Source organism: Astatotilapia calliptera, chromosome 15 (assembly GCF_964374335.1).
Source record: "Astatotilapia calliptera chromosome 15, fAstCal68.1, whole genome shotgun sequence".
In the NCBI taxonomy this organism is placed as follows: domain Eukaryota; kingdom Metazoa; phylum Chordata; class Actinopteri; order Cichliformes; family Cichlidae; genus Astatotilapia; species Astatotilapia calliptera.
In genome coordinates this window covers 14882357-14904966 of record NC_137436.1, presented here as the reverse complement: position 1 = coordinate 14904966, position 22610 = coordinate 14882357, and the positions used below count along the sequence as shown (strand labels likewise).

Below are 22610 nucleotides of genomic sequence, written 5' to 3'. Positions count from 1 at the left end.
ATTCAATGTGAATGCCTACAGCATATGATTGCTGTTGATTTTTGTTTTTCTGTGCTTTCCTATGGAAATGGGTAATAAAAGTACTTGCAGGACACTAATGTCACGGTCCTCCTTTGTTTTGAACTGCCTTCTCCCTTTCTCTCTGTCTTTGTTTTGCTACTTATCTTACCTTTCTTTCTCTATCACTGATTTCGTCCTTGACAAAGAACCCCGCCTGGCCCGCTCTCGCCCCCACAAACCTGCAGATATCAGAGAGCACTTACCTGAGCTCAAACCTGTGGAGAATCTGAGAATCCTCACCTGAGTCTGTGCCAGTTAAAGTCACAAAGAGTTACCTGTATTAACATCGGCCTGAACTTTGTGGTACCTGGAATACCTGTGAAGAAAACAAGAGACTCGCATCCTTTGCATGAATAATAATCTCCTGAATTGCGGCACATGCTTAGCTTTTGTTAACCTGAAAGCATTCATTACAATTATTAAACTTTTTCCAGTGCAGTTTAGTCTCCAAACACTTTGACACCTAATGTTGGTGGGGAACTGTTCAAGCTGAACCCTCCAAAGTGAACATGCACTTCTTGAGTTCTTCCCCTGTGGAAGGAGGCTTCTGTCCATCAGCTTCCTCCTATATCTGTGTTTTATTTTCTGGGTTATTTTCTTCATGCATGCATATTTTTCATGCACAGTTTACATTTTGCACATCCTCACATTTTTACTGAATAGTTCTGTTGTCACATATATATTTCTAACTTTTTTATTTGCACAAGTTGCCTTTATCTGATTTCTATAGTTTGTATATTTGACACTGAATGTCAAAATACTGACACCACTTCTGTGCATGCATGCACTTGCTTGTCAGTATAGCAGATTATGATGATTTTTTTGTGTGTTTTTGTGTGTCTGTCTTGGTGTTCAGTATTCAGCTGGATAAATCAGGCTCACTTTCAATCAGTTTAAATTTGGAAAATTAGACAAGAAAATCAGCTCGTCAAGGAAGGAAAGAGTGTTAACACCGCGTAGAAAGGAGGAAGGAGAGATGGCATCAGCTCATCTGCAGTCACAGACAAGAGGAACAGCAATTCGCAGAAAAACCAAATCCGCCCATGTGACAGAATCTGGTTTCCTTCAGCTTTAGCATGTGTGCCAGAACACGCTGTTCTCTCAATGAAGCTTGTTAGCGCGTTATGCAACATGTCTAGAAAAGAGAACTCTGGCCAAAGTAGTCACTCTCCTCCTTTCTGTCATTAATTTAGACACTAATGATTGCACTGCAGGGTGATTTAGCAGCAAACAAATGTACAGGCATTTGTGAAGGTCACAGATACACAGACTGGAACTTGTTTAGTTTGTAATTGTTTTTATTGCATTCTTATATTCCTTTTACTTTGTTACTTAAAACTGTTCAACCAGACGTTTTATGGCGCCAAAACACTCATTGATAAAGATTACATACATTGCTAGCTTACTTTATGTACAATTCAGCATACAAATACAAAAAAAGATTATCAGAAAAGTGCTTTAATGTAGTGGAAGAAGAAGAAATATGCAAAGTGAATTAGATTCACAAAAAGCAAACAAACAAACACACAAAAATCATAGTGAACATATATTATACTATACGGTAAATATCACCATAACAAACAACACTTGAGACGAAACACAGAAATTCGTAGCATATTTTCTCCACAGCAAACTGTGTTCATAGCTTCATTGTGATAGACTAAATATCTATCATCGTAACTACACCGAAGTTAATACTTGTACTCTTAACAGTACTACTGAGAATGTGCAGCCATAAAGGCGTCACATAGCTGACATTTATCCAAAGTGAAAAAGTGAACGATAAAAACACTGGACTTTGTGCACCAAGCTTGGGTTGCTGCTGGCTTTCAGCTTTGCTCCCAGTAACTCATGCCTGTGAATTATTTCTGTCTACAATATTTGCAGATTGTGACAAAATCCAATCTGCAGAGCAGATATTAAGTCAATCAAACGTAAGACTCCTTTGCATAGGAAAGTTCCTCAAACACAGGCTGGCTGCATCTCCGTGACACGACATCGTGTTGACGCGTCGACACGGACTCCGACATGGCTCTCTGGCGGAAAGGCTGCCGTAGATTGACAATGTCTGATTCCTGGGGAATGCATTCCTGAATTTGGATGCACTGAGGATTAGAGTCATAATTTACAGAGGATGGACGAGACCTGCTCCTCATCTCCTTTACAGTCAATGAGCGATACTGTGGGGGGGGACCCACATTCTGCACCGCCTGTTCGTATGATGGAGGGCTGCAGGGCTGCCTGCTGTCAACATGCTTGAAAACTTCAATCGCAGACAGAGGGCGTGGTCTATCCACAGGCTCGGCCGGTGGATCAGCTTCGCTCTGTAAGTCCTCCTGGAGGGTTTCGCAGGGGAAGGCGTTTTCCTTCTGTGAGTCTCTTTTCTGGCTGTTTCTGCTAAAGGCTCCTAAGCTCCTGGTCCTCATTAAGACTTTAGTGGCAACTCTCATGGACTGAGAGCGCTTCCTTTCTTGTGGTTTGGAAATCTCCTGCTGTCCCTTAACAGCCACTGAAGGCTGGCTGCTGGCGTTTGCCTTCCTCGAGCATCCTGGTGACACCATTGGGGAACTGGTGAAAACAGAGCTCTCTGAATGGTTAGAGGTAGTGCTTTCGAGGGAAGAGCAAGAACAGTCTTTGCCCATGAAGGGCTGCAGATCTCCATTGGAGTTGTTCAATTTTAAGAAAGGTATAGTTGGCCTGGCTACGCTACGGCCTCTGAGCAAGAAGGAGTCATCGGAGATCTGCTTTTTCAGAGGCTGCTCGGCAAAATCTGCCTTTTCTGTGGAGCAGTCCTCGTGGCTCCTGGCGTGGCTGCACAGGCCCTTGAGATCGTCCGAGAGGAGGATGATGGGCTCGGAGCACCGGCGGTTGAATTCTGGCTTTGTGTTGAAGACAGCATCGGACCAAGAAGAGGTTGTCGTGCTGGGGCTGGGCGATGAGGATGAAGAAGTAGAGCCATATTCTGTAGACGTGGACATGATATTCTCTCCCACCTCTGCATCTCCATCTGGGTCTGTGCTATCATACGCAGAGTCCTGATGCTGGGAGGAGACAGAGTCTGTCGAGCAAGGAAAGGAAGACATGATTAGAATCCATTTAATCTCATTTACCTCTGTAAAAAAGGCCCATAAAGGTCTCTCAGCATTATTGGGGGCTTTATTTGCTAATTAATTTACCTTCATCTGTGTCCAGTAAGACTCTGGTATTCTCTCCAAGAATGTCACAGTTCTCAATCAGGAACTGAGTAAGATCTGTCACCTGCAGAGAATCACACAAAGACAAGCAAGCATTAGTAAAATGAATAACAACAACAAAGTCAAGGGATTCTGTAGACAAATTCAGTGCTTCACTTGGTCCAAATACTCGGCTTGTTATTAGCACCTAAGTATGTGCTAGTGCACTCCCACTTATGAAACCGCTTGAGGTTTTTTGCACTGTGAGCCGCGAGGCTTCAAAGCGCTCAAAGTGAGAAAGTAAATTCATATCACATCTTTTTACCTTCTGCATCTTCTCCTTCTGCTCCTCCAGCGAGGTGTCATCCAGCTGCAGCAGCGTGGGGCCGATGCACACCGCCAGATTGTAGGCATCCATCTTGTTGATGTCTGCGCTCTCCAGGATGTGATGGAAGACGCAGATCAGATGCTGCAGGAGGAGTCTGTTCAGCCCGGGGAGATCATCTACCACCCTAGCTCGCGGGTAGCAAAAAAAAAAGGAGAAGCAGGAAGGAAAAAAAAACAAAAAACGGTTAGCTTGCCGCTCTTTTTTTTAGAGTCTCTTCCTTTTTTAAAACAGTAGACAGACTTAAAAAAGAGAAGTGGGCTATGTTCCGGTCAGATTGTATAGCGAACATATGGAATGATTAAAAACTTCCCTCAAAACCACAAAACCAGTCATGAAAAAAAAGAACATAACTGTTTTTTTTAAAGATATAAATTCTTTTTTTGTGTTTTTTGTTTTTTAGACAGGCAGTGCCGAGGCTTATTAGCAGACATCGACTGCTTACTTTGTGATTTCCAGAGTTCTCTGCTGGGTGTCTTCAATGTCCAGAGCTGCCATCCACTTGTCATAATAGTCAGATCTTAGCAGGCTGCCAGGAAGCTCCTTCAGAAAACTCTATAAATAGGAGAAAGGCATTGATTAGGCACATGTATATTAGAGGCTGTGCACTAGCATATTAAATATAATCAAGACCACCTATTTGACAGCTTCCTTGTCAAGCGGTCTAACATATTTAAGGAAGTACTGCTGCTTTCTTAGAAACTATAGCAGAGGGTAAAGCAGTAGTAGTGTGGCCGTTGTGGTAGCAGTGGTTAAAATAACCTACAGCCGTAATGCTTCTTTATCAGTGATGTAGAAAGTACTTTAGCGCTAATATTAATCGTGGATTTGCACATACGTGGTAACGCTAATAGTATGCGCAGAACATGTGAAGTGCGAGCGCCTCTCAGTATGCAAACGTACTTTGAGTAGTCCGACGAGCAGAACGACGGGCAGCTCGCCCATGTCCACACTGCCGCCGCTGTTCAGCTGCTCTCTGATGTCTTTCATGCTCTTGATGTTGCACAGCTTTCGAAACACTCCCTCTGTGGAGGGGCCTTTCTTCCTCAGCAGCACCAGCAGCTCCTGATGAAGCAGGACGGGAGAGAAGGAAGATGAGATTATCATATATGAATAAAAAAATTAAAAAAAAAAACACACCCACAAACACAGCAGCTCTGCATGTGTGTGTGTGTGTTTTTGTCTTGGCTTATTAATGTGCACCGTTTGTGCGTGCACGCATGCTATCATATTGTATTCAATCTTCAAAGCATTAAGAAATCATTTTAAAACACAGGCTGCTAACATCTTGAAACCAATGCACAGAAAGTTCTCAAAGTGAGCTAAGCTACTGATATGACATCAACTCTGACATTTATCAAAGGGCAACTTACTGTGACTGGTTTGGGAAGTGAGCAATCGTCTGGGCATATCTTGTGGAGGGGCTCTCCAAACAGCTGAATCTTGTTTTCTATTTCTGGTCGCTTTTTGCGGCCCTTTGACAGCCTCCTCCTCACCACGTTCCACTTGGTGTCTGTTAGGAGCAGAAATGTTTTATCCATTTAACATTTTATACTCATAAGACACGGCAACAAAGGCAGACGTGCAAAGAGTCAAAGCCCCGAGTGCCAAAAACAAGCTTTCTGTACTCGTTCTCTCTTATCAGCGGCTAGATTTCCTCTCGTCTGTGGTTGTTCTCTTTGGTCTCTTCTCTGCACATGGCACATTTAGCGAGGCACTCCCTCCCACCAGAAAAAAAAACACCGTAAAGAGATTTTCAAACTCACCAGTGGGCTGTCTCTGCCTCTCCTCTTGATTATTCAACTGCTTCGACACAGCGCAGATCTTTGCGTTGCCCTGGTGACAAAATAAAGAAAAAGTGGCATGGTGAGCAACGTGGAAGAGGAACATGAGCATGCAACAGTAGCCAAGGGAGGGGTTGTGGCTTTTTTTGTGTCAAATTGCACGCCTTCTAACACGTGAATGAACAAATGTTAAATTAGTCTTTTAGATGTTCAAAAGACAGATTTCTAATTATTTTCAGCATTCTAATATAATTATTGCATTAATTGTGCAACTTATCAGTATGTTTGCACTTTCTGCATTTAACATACTATGTTTATTATGTAACAACTGTCCACTGAGCGTTAGCGCAGAGGCACAGCTGTTTTTTACCAGCAGGTGTCTATTTTGAACATTTTCTACCATAAGAAGCCAGAAAAACTGGGATTACTTACATCGAGTGGAAACTCAATCAATTCTTCCATGCCACCTCCTGTTAGAGTTTTGGTCTGTGGGAGAAAGAAATGAGTAGTTTTTCTTTAATAACGGCTCTTAAAAATGTTTATGTTTTTTAAAAAGAAATGTGGCGGAGCAGATAGCGAGACTTACTGTGATGTTGCCACTCAACACCTTCATCAGGACGTCTGGAGGAAAAGAAGAAGAACCGGTCCTCGTTTTTGCTTCTTTAATTTTTCTGCAATGACGATGAAACACTTAGAGGAGTGGCACTCACTGACTGTTTATCAAGTCTGAATTTTGAGTTTATAAAGCAGTAAAACAAAAAATAAAATGATGAAGTTATTGTGGTTCAATGGAGCCTCAAGAGATTATTAAAGAAATACAGTTTTACATTGTTACAAATGCTGCCTCGATGTTTGCATAACTTAAGAAGCCGATATGAATATGTGCAGAACAATTACAATAAGTGGCAGAAGTGATCGAAAAATTTCACAATGCTTTTTATGAATGACGATAAATGGGAGAGCGCCTGCGAGAGTTTGCTGATATAAACAATGATCTTGTTCTTACCTGTGAAGAGTATCTAACCAGCGTTCTTTCACCTCAGGCGAGCTGTGGGCAAAATAACGGCATGGTATGAGTTACTAATCCACACAGAGCGACTGAAACAAGCCGGCAGATTACAGTGGGAGGAATGACACGAAGTGCGGCCCTCGCGGTCTTTTAACAGCTCTGTCGGAAAGTGTAACTCAGTCATGGGAACAGGAAGCAACGTCACGGCGGGCCCCGACCAGAGACATCTTCCACTTCCTCATATGCTTGCTGTGGCTTCGTGTCCATCAGTGGAAACACGCCGACGAAACAGACGAGCCTACGTATATACACCTGTGCGCTTTCACCTTTCATGACCTGATTTAATGCCAGGCGCTTTAATTATAAACTGTCTGCGCACAGGCGACGGGAAAGTGTCAACAAACGAGGCCGCGGCCTCTCACGGGATCCACGGTCGACTCGGTGTGAGTGAGCAGGAGTGAAAGTTTCACACACTGAATCATCACTAGAGTCCGAGCATCCAATCAGAGAAACAAATCGTCTCATTTTCAAACAAAACAACTCAAAACCTACTAGTGCATTCATCACTTTCTTGGAATACAGCACCAGCTGTGAAACGGCTCTTGGTTTGATTCTAATAAGTTTGCGAGAAACGTGGGAGTGACTGCCCCAAATGAAGCATTTCTAGACTTTAGTGCCGTTTGGTGCTCTTCATCATAAATTCACTGAAGAGAGAAAAATCTCCTTTGACTCCTTTAACAAAGAAAATGTCTAGACATAAAGCATCTGATGTGTTTTATCTTTATTGTAAAGGCCAGCATTTCCAGATAAAGATCATCTGATGTTAATTCCCTCCCAGCTCCACACTTCCTATTTTATAACCTTTTTGTCTTGTGATGCTACTCTGCGGACTTTCTACTTGCCACTTCCCTATTTCATGAAGGCCACAGATCATCTGACCTTTTACTACATATGCACGAGTGTGCATTTCATAAACTGAATGACCGGCAAAAAAAGCAGTCTGCCGAATAAGAAACAGAAAGCTTATAGTTGCAACAGTGTTTTTATATTGCAATACACTCGTATTTTCTCCTCCGTCAGTGCTTTAACAGATTGTTTGCCTTGATGTCTCTCTGTAATCTTTTCTTGAAGAGCTCATGTGGCCTTTTGGAAATTTTATTCTGGCCCATTTATTACTTTTGGTTTTCATCAAATTTCACTCCATCTACTCACAGCTGTGGTTTACGACATATGCAAATACTGAATTAAGCAAAAAACAGGATAAGCTCCACTGCGCCTGAAAGCTTGCACAGCATGGCAGCACAAAGGTTAAGCTCTGAGAGGTGTGTGTATCTGTTTGCCAAGAGGCAATTTATTTTCAAATAAACTTGCCACACTACCACTGAGCCCTGACTTTAGACCGTAAATATATTTTGTTTTATTAAATTCTCCATATTGCCAACAGCTGTCCTCTTTAAGCTTGTGAAAAAGGCTGTTGTGCTGACTAATAGTAACCAGAAGCCTATACAGTCAATTAAATTAAGTCTGGTCTCTAATCTGATTCTCAGTTCCCACTGTGGCCTTTCGTCAACTCAACTTTGACACCTCTTTATTGAGATTATCCATCTATTTACTTCTGCTTATCCAATTCAGGATCACGGGGCTCTGTAGCCTTCCCCAGCTGCCACATGGCGAGAGCCAGGTACAGCCTGCAGGGCTAACACAGAAACACAGACAACAATACTCATTCACACCTCCAACTCATTAATCTAACCCCACTAACTGCATGTCTTTGGGCTGTAGGAAGATGTCAGAGTACCCAGAGACAGACATGGTGAAAACATGCAAAGCCCACACAAACAGACCAGATGGAGGATTTGAACCCAGGACCTCCTCGTGGTGTGTCATTGTGCTGCCTTATTTAGATTACATATTTCAATATTAAAGGTTTACCATAAAGAAGGAAGAGCAACAATCAAATGAAGATCCACATGTGAGCTGTGATGTTTAGACACGTGTACCCAGGTATTTGAGTGTACAGTGAATCAGTGACTCAACACTAAATATGCTTGGCCATTTCCATGTGAGTCATTCACTGTGTGTATGAGTTTGTGTGTGCGGGGAGGGGTAGGGGAGCTTCTCACCGGAAACACACCAGACAAAACGTGAGATCCCAGGCCAGGATGAGGGTCAGCCTGAGGTCAATGTCACCAATCAGTCCATCCTCTTCCTCCGGTTCATCCTCGAAACTGTAATGCCAGACGTCCTCAAGACTGACTCTATGCTTCAGTCGGTAGCTGGCAGGCGACCTGTCGAAACGGGAATAAAAATAAAACCAACACTCCTCTAAATAATTTTCATTAATTTGTTTCTAAACGTGTTGTTTTCTCAAGATTACAAAGCAGGTTTCAGTTCCATAATTTTTGGATGAGTGATTGATTTTCTTCCCTCCTGTGAAACCATTGAAAAAATATCTTTTATATGAAATAGCGCATTTCCTCTCTGTGAAAACATTGGCACTGAACACAGAAATAAAAACACGGAGAGAAAAAAAAAAGGCCGTAATTTCTCCCGTGACAGCTTGTTTTGAAAGTTGGTCCTTCATGCGAATAATCATTGGTTATTTCTGCGAAATAATCAATGATCTACTCTTGCACCTGAATTGCGGACTGATTGCTGCACTTGGTCAAGCAACAATGGTCACATGCTAAGTGTCAAAAAAAGGGTCAAGATTTCGATTATCCCCCAGTTTATTAAAATAGATACAAGTTTATGACAAATAAGAATCTAAAAAAGAAAAGGTGACTCATAAGAGATTAGAGAGGAATTATTATTTGAAAAAAATAAAAAAAGAAGGAGCTGGGAGGTGTTTCGGTACTAAAACAGAAGGAGAGACGCGATGCACTGATAGAAGTAAACATGGGTGCTGTTTATGTGCACAGCTGTTGTTGTTTTGATTTGGCAGAATTTGGCAGATTTCAGCCAGTACTGTTTGCCCAAAGTCAGTTTCTGTCAACAGTATCTTACTATAAATACACAAAGTGTGTCGTCATAATTTCATCACAATAACACATATTGAAAATTGCCAGCATTTATAGGCAAACTATAGGCATGTAAAGTTATGAAATCCTCTAGAGTACAGACACCTACTTAAATGAGAGATCCATGATGTTAATAAGTTTTCTATGTGGGACTGTGACGTGTTCTTAATTTGGAGTCTGGCGCTTGAGTTTACATTTCTGTTTAAACACAGCCCATCTGTGCACACTCTGCATTAGATTGGTATAGATCTAACAAACAAAAAGAACTTAGAGATTGTTTAAAGGTGTTGTTACATAAGTTGTTGTTCTGAGACTGTCCTCCCCATGAAAAGGTTGTTTTTGTGTAAGCTGTTACGATGACCTGATAGCAATGAACATTTGGCCCAAATGTGGTATGCAGTTCTCTTGCGACCCATATGTGGCCTCCACTGATTCTGAGTGAATCTGGATGCACTCTCTCAGCCGCAGGCACACCTTATACAGGTCAGTTATCGGGCGGTTTTTCACATTAGGGCAACATCTGGGCCTCTCAAGTCTTGCTCATGCTACAGCTGAATCAGAAGTTCCCCAAACGTGCCTGGTATCTGGGTTCACATCTTAAAAGATAAACAAAAGCTGTGTGAACTGGGTAGAGTTACCACCACTGGAATCTAACACAACACAGCTGTGTAACGTGTTTTTAACTGTTTGAAAGGTTGCATTTGACATCAAAATACGATCTCCTCCTGACTATTAAGTGACCAGGTTTTGTGCTGCACCTTAGCCATAGTGGTTCTGAATATGAACCTAACAAGACCACGAGTGAGAAAGTGAAAGTAAACAGCAAAGCGGAGCTAAACTTTGGCCCGAACTCGAAGCGCGGATCAAAAATCAGGTGTGCTCGTGACACCTCCACCTCACCATCCACCTACACGCTGCTGAAACGCTGAGATGGGCTGTTTCACATTGTAGGAGAAATGAGAAAAAGTGGCCTCCGACACCTGCTGTGTGCCTGTTTCTTCACAGCAAACTAAAAAACACACACGCAAACACATAATGAATAATAGTAGCACACAATCATCTCTAGATGTAATGATCTCATAGATTTATAGGCTCAAAAAAGGCTGCTATGCTGTATGACAGTGGTGTGCCAGCTGTGTGTCTACAGGAACAGTAGGCAGGTTGTGGTACAGAGATGAGTGTGATGTCCTCCCACTCATTAGGTATAAAACTTCCACCGTGTTTGACAAACAGATCTGATCTGACTAAGCCATGTAAACAGTGATTGCCTGAAGGTGTATTTAAATGCTGTTTACATTTTAAAAAGAAAGGAAACAGAGGTTTACTTATATGGAAAAACAATAACTAGGATGTTTAATGGTGAAGAAAAGGTGCGAGTAAGTGTTCAGAACATCTCAGGGTTTTCAAATTTGAAGAATTTTAAGAGTGATTTGAGCCACACAAGCACTTGTGAGAGTATTGAACCAGCAGCTCTGTTGTTCGCTTCAAAGCTGAAGCGAAGGTTAAAATAACTGTTGAGTTTCCCCTAATGTGACTCCACTCTAAGGGAACCACCCAACTCTCTTCTTCTACTAATTTAAAATAAGAGAAACGACTCATAAACAATGTCTGTTGCTGGGAGATTCCCCATCTCTCCGAGTAGAGTCCAAAAATACACATTTTGTTTTCACTTCCTCTTTCGCTCTCCCATTCCTACTGTACAAACACATGATGATTTTCAACAGAAAGTTGCTAAAACAACACAGTGGCAGTTTCCTTAGTTGTGATTTATTTTAAAATCTCCAGTTTTACAAGCAGAAACTATCTGGGTTTCATACACACACTCCTGAAAATATCTGATCACCACAAGCTAAAATGCTGGGGTTTTAGATTAATAATATCTTACTTGAGTTTGGCGAAGACAATCACGTCGCTGAAGAGGAACAGGTGTCTCTCCCTGGTTTTTGAGCCCTCGGTGACCTGAACGCACTCGTCCAGCAGCAGCTCTCCGTTCTCGCTGGCGAGGCCGAGGACAAATGGACTCTGCTCCACAGACACCCAGCAGGGAGCCTCCTCCCTGAGCCAGAGGATACACACCAAAAAAAAGGAGTGGGTGACGGGGAGAACCCACAGCCAAACGAGTCTAAATATGGTGATTTCCACATGGAAATGAGACTGATTTTGCATCTGAGAAAGATCAGGTTCATTTAACAGCTGGAGCCTGATGTATGAACAATAATATGACTTTTTCATAGAAGAATAGGTGTATACATGTAAGTCAATCCTGATAAGGTGAAGCACAGGTGAAAAATAAAGTTAGATGTAGTTCAGGATAAATATCAAAAACTCATATATACACTTACCGGCCACTTCATTAGGTACACCGTTCAACTTTCTAATCAGCCAATCCCAGCACCTGACATGGTCAAGATGACCCTGCTGAAGTTGAAGCCAACGACGGGGAAGAAAGATGATTTAAGTGACTTTGAATGTGGCTCTTGTGGTTTTGGCAACTGATGGGCTGGTCTGAGTATTTCAGAAACGGTTAATCTACTGGGATTTCCCCCCCCCCACATAACCATCTCATCAGGGTTTACAGAGAATGGCCCATCAAGTTAAAAGCAGTTTTCTGGAAGAAAAAATCCTTTGTTTCAAATCCTTTTTTGTTTCAAAAAATCTTTGAATCCTTTGCCAGACAGAGGTCAGAGAAGAATAGCCAGAGTGCTTCGAGCTAATAGGAAGGCAACCATAACCCAAATAAATACTCAGTGCAACCAAGATATGCAGAAGAGCGCCTTGACGCAGAGGGGCTACAGCTGCATAAGACCACACTGGGTGCCACTCCAGTCAACTAAGAACAGGAAACTGAGGCTAAATATAAGAAAACTTTGTTTGATGACACCTGATCTCTGTTGAGACATTTAAATGGACGGATCAGAATTTGGCATAAACAACATGAAATTATGTATCAACAGTTCAGGTTGCTGGCAGAAGTATAATGGTGCATTTAGCCACCACAGTGACCAGATCTTAGGACAATAGAACATTTTTGGGATGTGGTTGAAAAGGAAATTCACATCTGGATGTGCAGCTGACAACTCTGCAGTAACTATGTGATGCTGTGTCAATGGAAAATTGTATTTAGTAGTCAGTATAATCTTTTAGTGATATAAGTTTGCATATGGTAGAATACTGCATGTAGTTATTTGTATTAGGAAATATTCAACCAGATATACTTAGATATACTTAAATATTTTCCCTAACATGCTGTCAAGTCAATATGGACCCAAATCACAGAGGAGTGTTTCCAGCACCTCGCTGAATCTGCACTACGAAGGGTTAAAGCAGTTCTCAAAGCAAAATTAAGCCCAACATGGTACTATAAAGGTGTACATAATAAAGTGGCCATTGACTGTATAAGTATATGTATATATTCTTTTTAACTCTTCCAGGCTTCTTGATGAATTTATTTTTTTAAAAAAAAAGGAACCATGCACAAAGGAATATGCACAACATCGTAAATGTGGCTAAAAAAAAAGATGAGTTTCTACTAAAACAGAATCAGACTTAAATTTTATGCATCTGTCTCCAGATGTTTCTGCTAAAAATGAATATTAATCACTTCAGGAGAACAAATTTCCGTAGAAATGTATAATTCATATGTAACACGCTGCATAAGTTTTTCACCAGAAACGTATGAAAGCCGATGGTTAAGATGTGAATTGGTATGCATGAAACTGCCTTGTCATAAGAGGACATACCAGAAAATGAAGAATGAGTTAGTGAATCCATAACTACCGCTATGTATGTTTAATTTTACTCTTAGGCTACTTGCGATAATAAGTAATTTGAATTCTAAGGAAATACAGCGTAAGTGCAGAAAAAATGGATGATTAGAGCCTGCTGAGCCACCCACCCCTCGTTTTTGAAACTTTTCTGTAGGCACACTGTCTTGTAAATAACACCACAGGGTCACATTACTAATACTTAGTGGACTACGGCATGTTTTTCAAGTGGCATACTTAGAAGCTGATGCTTTAAGAGAGACCTGGCATCATGGCAACAAAAGTCACATACCACATAGGTATATAACATAATAATATCCTAATAATATCCTAAAAACTTAAATTTGTCACTGCTATTGTGTTTTCTGGTTATTTTCCAATATGGGTAACACAATAAACCACTATTTGTCTGATCAATTTCTTCCAAAGCGCTGTTCCTCCTCCAAATATCACAGAGAGCAGAAATGATGCTCTAATTCAGAGAATAAATGTCAGATGTGTGCATAACGGCATCGCCAACCCTGCTTGATTGATCTTGGATCAATAAGGTCATCTTATTCTTTACAGACAAGTGGTCTGATATCAACTTACTAACTAAAGTTTGGTTATTTGTTCAGAAATGACATTTACCAACACAACTTAAAACCTGACTCACATATTCTTATCTATGCATAGACGCTGGTTTTCTCTTACTCTTCATAAATACCATCTACCTGGATGGAGGAGTTTGTCACATTTACTTCACTGGACTAACTACTGGTGTTAATTAATGGTAAATGGTAAATGGCCTGTATTTGTATAGCGCTTTACTAGTCCCTAAGGACCTCAAAGTGCTTTACACATCCAGTCATCCACCCATTCACACACACATTCACACACTGGTGATGGTAAGCTACATTGTAGCCACAGCCACCCTGGGGCGCACTGAATTAATGTACAAATAACACAAATATTTGCGGTCAGATAACAAAAAATGAATGTAAAAAGCCAGCATGCTCATGTTGTTGCCTCCCTGTTGTGTCTAGAGTGAGCCTGTGAAGATGACAAGAGAGTAAGAGCAAGTAAGAGTTGTTTGTTCTAAATGCATATGAAACCACATTTAGTGGTTGATCGTCCCACTTGGTCCGGGGGAAGAAATTCAAATTGTTATAGTAGAGGTACTTCCCCTGACTGCTGGAGATGACACATTAACTACGGGCATATAAACTGTGGGAGAAGCTTTGTGTTTGTACTTACAACAGGATAAACCATAGAAGTGCAGTAGTAAAAGTGTGTTAACACGAGCATGCCACTGCTTTGTTTGTTTTGTTTTTGTTAAATTTCAAAGATAAGTTTTACAGACTGGGACCACTTTTTTTTCTTAGTAAATATTGATGTAAAATCAGAAGATAAATGCACTTTACCTACTCTTGCTTTGCTAATTAGCCAGGCTACACAGGCAAAAGATAGCTTTGCTTTGTAGCTAGCTGCGCTTGGTTAAAATGAACCTAAATTTGTGTTTTGTGGACTAAAATTGAAGGCACGAGGCTAGATTAGATATTTGTCTACTTGGCACACAGGTCCATAAATGTATTTTGTTGTTTCTAAACATCAAAACTTTGAACAAAGCTAAGCCAGCTGCTCCGCTAAAGCTAACACAGACCTAGCCTGCTAACCAAGCTAGGCGGGCAACACTGTTTTTTTACTGTTCTACTGCTTTTTTTTTTTTTTAACATATTCTTTATGTACTAATATTTCCATTCATTACAAAGAAGTCCAAATTTAGCAGCACTGAAGTAAACCATTCACAGTGACCCTGTGAGGTAGATGGTCTAAATCAGGTATAAGAGGTGTAATCATGCCTGTTCAACTGTGCCTTACTAGAAATATCTAATCAAGCCAGTCACATGGTAGCAACTCAGTGCATCTAGGCATGCAGTCATGATCAAGACAACCTGCTGAAGTTCAAAACTGAGCATCAGAATGGGGAGAAAAGACCAAAATGTTGTTGTTTTTTTATGTCACAGGTCACAGGGGTCAGACTGCTTCCAGCTGATAAGAATGCAACAGAATGCAACAGTAACAACTCATAGGTTCTTGAAGAAGATGGGCTACAGCAGTAGAAGATCACACCCACACCAGGTGTTACTGATATTATCTAAGCTAGAAAACTGAGGCTACAATTCACACAGACTCACGAAAACAGGACAACAGAACAGAAATACTCAGCCTAGTCTGATGAGTCTTGGTCTCTCCTGTAACATTCATATCGTAAGGTGAGAATTTGGCATGAACAACAATAAAGCATGGATCCACCTACCTTGGATCAACACCTCAGGCTTCTGCTGCTGGTGTAATGTTGCGGGGGATATTTTCTTGGCACATTTTGGACAACTGAGCAACTGAGTGATGTTTAAACACCACAACCTACCTGATTATTGTTACTGACTGTGTCTGTGCCTTTATGACCACAGTATACCAATATTCTGATAGCTGCTTCACTAGATTACACATTGTGTTACTGAGCATAAGAAGGGCGTCCAACCCACTACGAGCAAAGTGTACCTAATAAAGTGGCCTGTGAGTGTATATAGTGTCAGAAAGACGTGAAAACTGGTCGAAAATGGGAATCTGATACAGTGAATTGAAGGTACTTTTTCTTAGTTAAGCAATAAACTAGAGTATTATTTTGAAATAGTCACGTGGGGGAGGGGTTGGGTTTTTTTGCTTTCATCGCACAGCATTTCTTATTAGCTAACTCAGGAGCCTGGTGTTTAAATATGTTCAGCTTTAAACATCTTTATATTTAATAAGTATAAAACTATTGATTCAGTGTCGTTAGAACTATGATTCACAGCTTTATTTAACACTGTATTTTCACCCCACTACATCATTAACACATATATATGTAGAATCCAATAATAACATAGTGCTTAACTCTGTGAAATAATATAGCTGCATATGTCTGGTTCTGCCTCTTCATGCTGAGGTATACTCTACGTCAGTGGCAGTCCCACCATAGTGAAACTGACACCCACGAAGTCCAGCCCCCTCATGGAAATGCCTGATGTGTGTGTGTGTGTTTGCGTTTGCGCGCTGATTAGTTGAATGTGTGAGAGTGGGATGTGTCTGACATTTCTCTTTCTGCTTTGAAGGGATCGCCCACTGCGTGCTTTGGTGGTCTTCACATGACAACGTCTGACGAGTGTGATCGTTATAAGGTTAAATTTTATAGCCGAATCAAAGCCCACGTGTCTGAAATGCCCAAAGACAAAAAAAAACTGTCAAACTGAGGGTTTGTTGAGAGGAGTAAAAAAAAAAAAAAAGCTTTGCATTGACAACATATTTTAATTATTCAGTTTTCTATGTTTGAGTCTCATCTAAGGCCACGTTTCCATCTATTTAACAACGTTTTCAGAAAACATTTCAGGTTATTTGTCGGCCTAAGCTTACAATGATAAGATAAGCTACGTTATTATTCCAAAGAAATGTCCGCAGGTTGCTAAAACCCCTCAGGATATGAGCTCAGCGTGTTTAAAATAGCAGCTGTAGCCGTGAATTAATTTCTGTTTTAAAAGATTATTTTAAAACTGAGAGATTATTTGGCTTCTTGTACACTCAGCGAGCAGTTATCGCACAGCTTCTAAAATCAGTCATCCAGTGTTATTACTGAAAGAAACTGCTTTACGGGAAACATAGAAAGGACCTTTTGTGGTTCATGAAATTAAACTCAGGGACAGGAGTTAAGATGTTGCTGTAGTAATATCTGGAAGCACGCTGTTTAGTTTCATATTGAACTGATTGCTTGTGCTGTCAAAACAAGGAGGTGCTGGTAATGACCTCCTGTTGATTTATTCAAAAAGGTCAACTTGTTATGGGTGAGAATAACCGGTTCATTAGGTTTCCTTGACAGATCGATATCGTCCACGCTGCTCGCCCCTCACAGCCCGGTCATGGCCGAGGTGAGGAGCCACAGCACATGTGCACGTTGTTGTTTCAAAACCCTGCTGTGTAATTCCCCGTGGGGACATCTGTGTTTGTGGCCTGAACAGAGTAGGCAGCGTGGCCTGCAGGGTGACAAAGCGTGACACGTGGCGGGATGGAGGGGAAGTTAGTTTTTTGCTTGTCTGTATAATAGTGTGAGGCTATTCTCTAATGAAGAGTGTGCTGCCATCTATAGGGTGGAGGCGACAGTGAGGCTACTTCTTCCTGTGATTGCTGTTTTGATTTTTGAATTTTGGACTTGACTAAACATTGGAGCCTGACTCTCTAATTAGATCAAACTGAATCAGACAACCAAGTGAAAAAGAAAGCTTCACGAGACTCTGTATGTTTCTGTATGACTTTACCAGTTACTTGTTGCTTCAGGTCATTGAGGTTTGCGGGGATTTGTTTTATCTTTTGTTGTAGATTTGCTACTGTGTTTGGGAACATTCTTCTGCTGAATGACCCAATCTCACCCAAGATTTAGCTTTCTGTCACCTAAATCTCACATGTGACTCTAGAATACTTTGGTAGACAGAGGAGTTAATGGCTGACTCAATGATTCATAGCTACTCGGGTCCTGTGGCTGCAAGACAAGCCCAAATCCTCACACTTCCACCACCGTGCTTGATAGCTGGTATGAGGTGTTTGCGTAGACAATACAATACAATTCTCCAAACATGGTGCTCTGCACTCCAGGTTGATTTCTGGGAAGGTTGTAGTGAATGCTCCAGCACACTTGCCATTAATCAGTTAATCAAATGCATTTGATTGCACCTTTACTGGTACTTATCCTCTTAATCGCTATGGAAACAGTACTTTTTTCAATGTTTTGACATTTTTAAGCTAAGTGTTCCATTTCCATCATAAAAACAAATACATAACTGTGCATCAGATAATTAGCCTTACTTGGCGCACACTTCCTTCCCTACGAGTTATGCTGAGCTGTGCAGAGACTGTCGCAGCAGAAAACTGTAAGGCACTGTTGTGCGTACAGCACTATGATCAGAGTGTGTTAAAAATGACTCCAGGCCGTACAAGAAAATAACGGTTGCACATGTGTAAATGCATCTAATAAGAGAGTCTTTTGCACACCTGATAGGGGACCATGGCATCCCCAAAGCCTTCCCAAAGACCAGGGATGGAGCTGAGCGCCGTCTCTGAGCCAAGTGTCTGAGGTGCTGTAAGAAAGCAGAAGTGATAGATAAACAAAACCTTTTGTGTCTGCCGGGAAAATAAAAATCATTAACTCATATCTGTCAACATTTTGCTGACAAGACACAAGAGACACAGAAGCATTTCAGTCAGGGAAGAAAACCGCAACAGAAGGTTTGCTGATTTGCGAAATTTAATAACGGATACACTTTATATTGGGCCGCAATCAGAGATGGCAGAGATGGCGGAGCTGTGACCGCAGTCAAGCGTATATTTAGACTGAGGAAATAACTTATTCCCTAGTGACCTTCCACCTGCAGACAAACGAGTACAGGAACAGCTTCAAGAAAGGCAGCTTAATCGCTTAAAATAGCTGCTCAGTCAGAGGTTCCATTAAAGTAAATACATTTACCAAGAAAAGAAATGAAAGCAAACAACACAAAGTACTTTCATTTACCAATTTCCACCCTTCAGAGGGTGAATTTTACATTTCACTGCTTAAAGTATTGAGTACTGAACTTAATCCTGCATAATGCTCTGGATTCCAATCAGAAGGTCGTCCCTCTCTGCTCTAACAAGTGAATACATGTGGACAAATAAATGTTTGTAGGGGACAGATAAAGGCTTCTTCTGAAGACTGAAGGATTCAAGTGCCTTAGCACAGAATATACAATGTTCAAATATAAGGAATTGTACGAGATAGCCAAATGTAGGAATGAGTTCCTGTGTGGTTCAGTTGTCATCTATATTGAAGGCCAAACATCTGTGTGCAATAATAAGATTTTTTTTTTCTCGTGACAAAGGACAACCGAGAGAGGATTTGAAATTCAAGACTACGCTTCCATGAAATTAGTCAGCACCGTGTGCACTGAATACGTCTCACGTGTTTGCATGACGGAGGGGCCAATGAGAATCTGTGTGGAAAGCGAAGGTAAACTGAAGCCATAACTACACATACGAGCTCTGAAATCTGGGTCAAACACTTCCTCCATCACATATCAGCTTCAGTCTCGGTAGTTTAGGACGCTGATTGCCTGATTGTATTTTCTCACTGCAGTTAGTGTCGAGGTTTTTTGCATCGGGCCGTGTAACGATCTGCAAATAAAAACAAATCTCACGTGAACGCTGAAAACGCTGAAAGAGTTGCTTCAGGTGATAAAATTGTCGACACAAGTCATTGGACACAAATATGAAACACTGATTTGAGTATTAAAAAGGTTTGTTTTATTGCAAAATGCAAGAAATCAGGGAAGAAATCAGGGCTCATCATACCAGATGGCATTTTTCTGATCTGCTCTTGTCCAGTTTAGTGAGCTCATGTGAACTTCTGCTGTTGTAGCGCATCTGCCTCACAATTTGATGTGCTGTGTGTTCCGAGATGCTCTTCTGCATACCTTGTGAGTTGGTTTGAGTCACTGTTGCCTTCCTATCAGATCAAAGCACTCTGCCCATTCTCCTCTGACCTCTGACATCAACCAGAGATTTTCACCTAGTGAACTGTCGCTCACCCGAGAGTTTCTCTTTTTCAGATCATTCTCAGTAAACCCTAGAGATGGTTATGTGGGAAAATCGAAGCTGATCAGCTGTTTCTGAAATATTCAGAGCAGTCCATCTGGATCTGTGTTTGAGGATTTCTCTTTTATTTGCTTGTTTATTCACACATGTATATCTTCCTTAACTTACTTTTCTTTTACTTAGTTGCACTGATGGATGAATAGTCTATTTCTACTATTTCTACCTTTTTCTTGTAAACAGCTTTTCTTTGGGGAGTTTTGAATGCATTTGAAGAGTTTAGAGGAACTTCTGAAGTTGCCTAATAATTGTTGGGTAACACTCCGACGCACTTGGACATTTGTTCATTTGCGTGAAGGAAAACAAACAGTCTCTCTCCATCCTTGTTATGGCTCCTGCGGATGATGATGTTGCGCTCTAATTGCCAGACAAACTGAGAAATTGGATGAAGCAGAGTTGGAGATGAAGGAGAACAACAACACAAAACAAACAAGAGCTGGAACTCTTAACAAAGTGTCTCTCTCTGGCCTCTGTCCCTGCAGCTCGGAGTCCGCCGACTGATGACGGACATGACGGAGGACACAGAGGCTCATTGTTACCTGAATCCTGGAACCACAAATGCACGCCACTAAGGGACCAAAAGTGTCACCATTAACAAGCTGTAGGTCCCATCTAATGGAGATTTGCTTTGTTTTTAGAGTCTCTGCTGTTGTCTAATAAACACTTTTTTTTATTCTTTTTGGAAAAGCTGATAATATTTCTCTCTCACAGTCAACAAATAGACCAACAGCACCCACCCTCTGAAGTATCTCACGCTTGGCTGTTTTCTTAAACGCACTTGTTGGGAAAATCTTCCGTTACCGAACGTTTGATATTTACAGAGGAGGGTCCATGTGGGGCTAATTTCTCTTGATCACAACAATAAGAATAAGAATATCAATGCACTCAATATTCATTCTATTAAGAATTAATAAAGCTTCTTGTTACCAGGGAAACGATAAATTAATGCTTTTTATTACTATGGCTGTAACTTGGCTAGGTTTGGGTATAAAACCAAATAGTTTTGAGTGCCTAAGCCTATCCAGGAGAGATCATAGGTGTCGGTTCCGGAAATATTATTATCACAGTTCAAAGAAACAAGCGTGCATTGCTTAGTAGAGACAGGAAACAAAGCAGTTGCCACAAAAAAATGCGATTTCCTCTGTAAACAGCATTTTGTGTGGTGATGCCTTGTGTATACTCTTGCCACGGCGAGAGTTGAAGTGTAGGTTGGGTTATGGTTAGCCATTTCACAGTAAAGCGGATTCATCTGCTCGGGTTCAGGATAAAGTGAGGGCAAAAATACTCATCAATAGGGGCAACTGCAGTGAGCAGAGAGCCAGCCTGTTGTGATTTGGCGCTGTATAAACAAAACTGAATTCACTTGAATTGTATAAATCAAAACCTCCAAATCCAATGATGTCCTCTATGTTATGGAATTGATTAAAAGGCACTTTTAAAGTGCTTCTGTGTGTTGCCCCGATCTACATAGCACACATGCTGACCTCATATAAGCCAGTTTGCAGGTTTAGACCCTGTGATTGGCCGTTTCAACGTCAAGCCTTAAAAGGGGGTTAACATATTTCTGCTGTGAGGATCTCTCATCTTTGGAAAGACCTGCCTAAATTCACCTTTTGGCCAAATTAGAGACCTCACTGATGCAAATTTGCAGGTTTAGACACTAAGATTGGCCCCTTCTGACTGCTTGTTACCAAACTTTCTTTCATGAAGGTCCATCATCTGTTGACGGACCTGGCTAAGCTGAGCGAGCTGTTAATCGCTTTTTAAACAGAAGAGTTTGAAGTTTAAGGTTTTCATTAGAGATCAAATGTAATTGTTCCCGTATTATAAAGCTATTTGGTTTATCTAATTTTGACTTAGATGAAGATCCGGCCAAATCAGTGAATAATCAGTTAACAAACTGCGGTAAACCTGAAAGGCTCGTAGATGTTTTCTTGCAGCTTTTCGTGCTTCTGTTGCATCTGCACTCCGTGGAAGCTCTGAGAGGCTACATCGCTACACCTCTCACTTGCCACACGCCTTTGAACCTCATCTGGAACGACCAATTTTACCTGAACCCTCCCACTCACCCACTTTCTGTCATGTAATCACATTTCAGCAGTCAGTCAGTGTTGTGATGTTGTATTTCCTCTCTGCGTCTTTGATCATAAACCCCTCACAGACGCATAGGAACTGATCAAAATAACTCTTCTTTTTGATATCACAAAATTGTCACGATTATCACCTTTGCGAGTAAATAATGGGCGCATACTTACGGGATGCAGTGAAGCTGCACCATCATCATAGCTTCCTCTCCTCATTGCTCCAATTCCATAATCTGAACCGTCCATCCTGGTGTCTCAGATCCCAGAGGAAGCCCTCGACCCCTCTGTTGTCCTGTGCTGTAGTCTGTGTTGTCAGTTTACAGTTTCCACTTGGCAAAGCAGAGGAGAAGCAGTTTGCGTCCCGGTTTGAGGGCTCTGCTGTGAATGTGGTGGGGGAGCGCATCCACAACAGCTTCTTCTCTAACTGGTGCTAATGAGGGTTTGAACAATGGAGGCCAGGCTGGCACACAGAAGAAGAGCGAGGGGGAGGGGGGGTGTTTGTGGCTGACCTGGGCCTGCAGTGCCACTCTAACCCCCCCTCGCCCCCTTAAAACCTTTTTCCAAGCCACCACTTCCTTCGTCTGATCATCCCAGACTGTCCCGTTACGCTTCAGCGAGGCAGCTTCCTCCCATAATGAGAT

At 41.4% G+C, this 22610-nt stretch overlaps 1 protein-coding gene across 2 annotated transcripts; it reads right to left on the bottom strand.

Moving 5' to 3' along the window:
• Positions 1 to 1340: 1340 nt before the first annotated feature.
• tagapb (T cell activation RhoGTPase activating protein b) lies at positions 1341 to 22360 on the bottom strand. 2 transcript variants are annotated; one of them, XM_026143354.2, is made up of 14 exons: positions 22141 to 22360; positions 18254 to 18339; positions 11317 to 11487; positions 8535 to 8699; positions 6409 to 6450; positions 5989 to 6073; positions 5835 to 5888; positions 5385 to 5454; positions 4992 to 5131; positions 4522 to 4683; positions 4064 to 4173; positions 3559 to 3745; positions 3237 to 3318; positions 1341 to 3118 (listed from the first exon to the last, which is right to left on the bottom strand). In XM_026143354.2, the coding sequence occupies exons 1-14, from the start codon at positions 22213 to 22215 to the stop codon at positions 1989 to 1991; spliced, it is 2559 nt and encodes an 852-aa protein (XP_025999139.1). In that variant the 5' UTR covers positions 22216 to 22360; the 3' UTR covers positions 1341 to 1988. The 2 variants fall into 2 exon arrangements, with proteins under 2 accessions (XP_025999139.1, XP_025999138.1); XM_026143353.2 differs by lacking the exons at positions 18254 to 18339; positions 22141 to 22360 and having other exon boundaries at positions 11317 to 11796.
• Between the last annotated feature and the right edge of the window lie 250 nt (positions 22361 to 22610).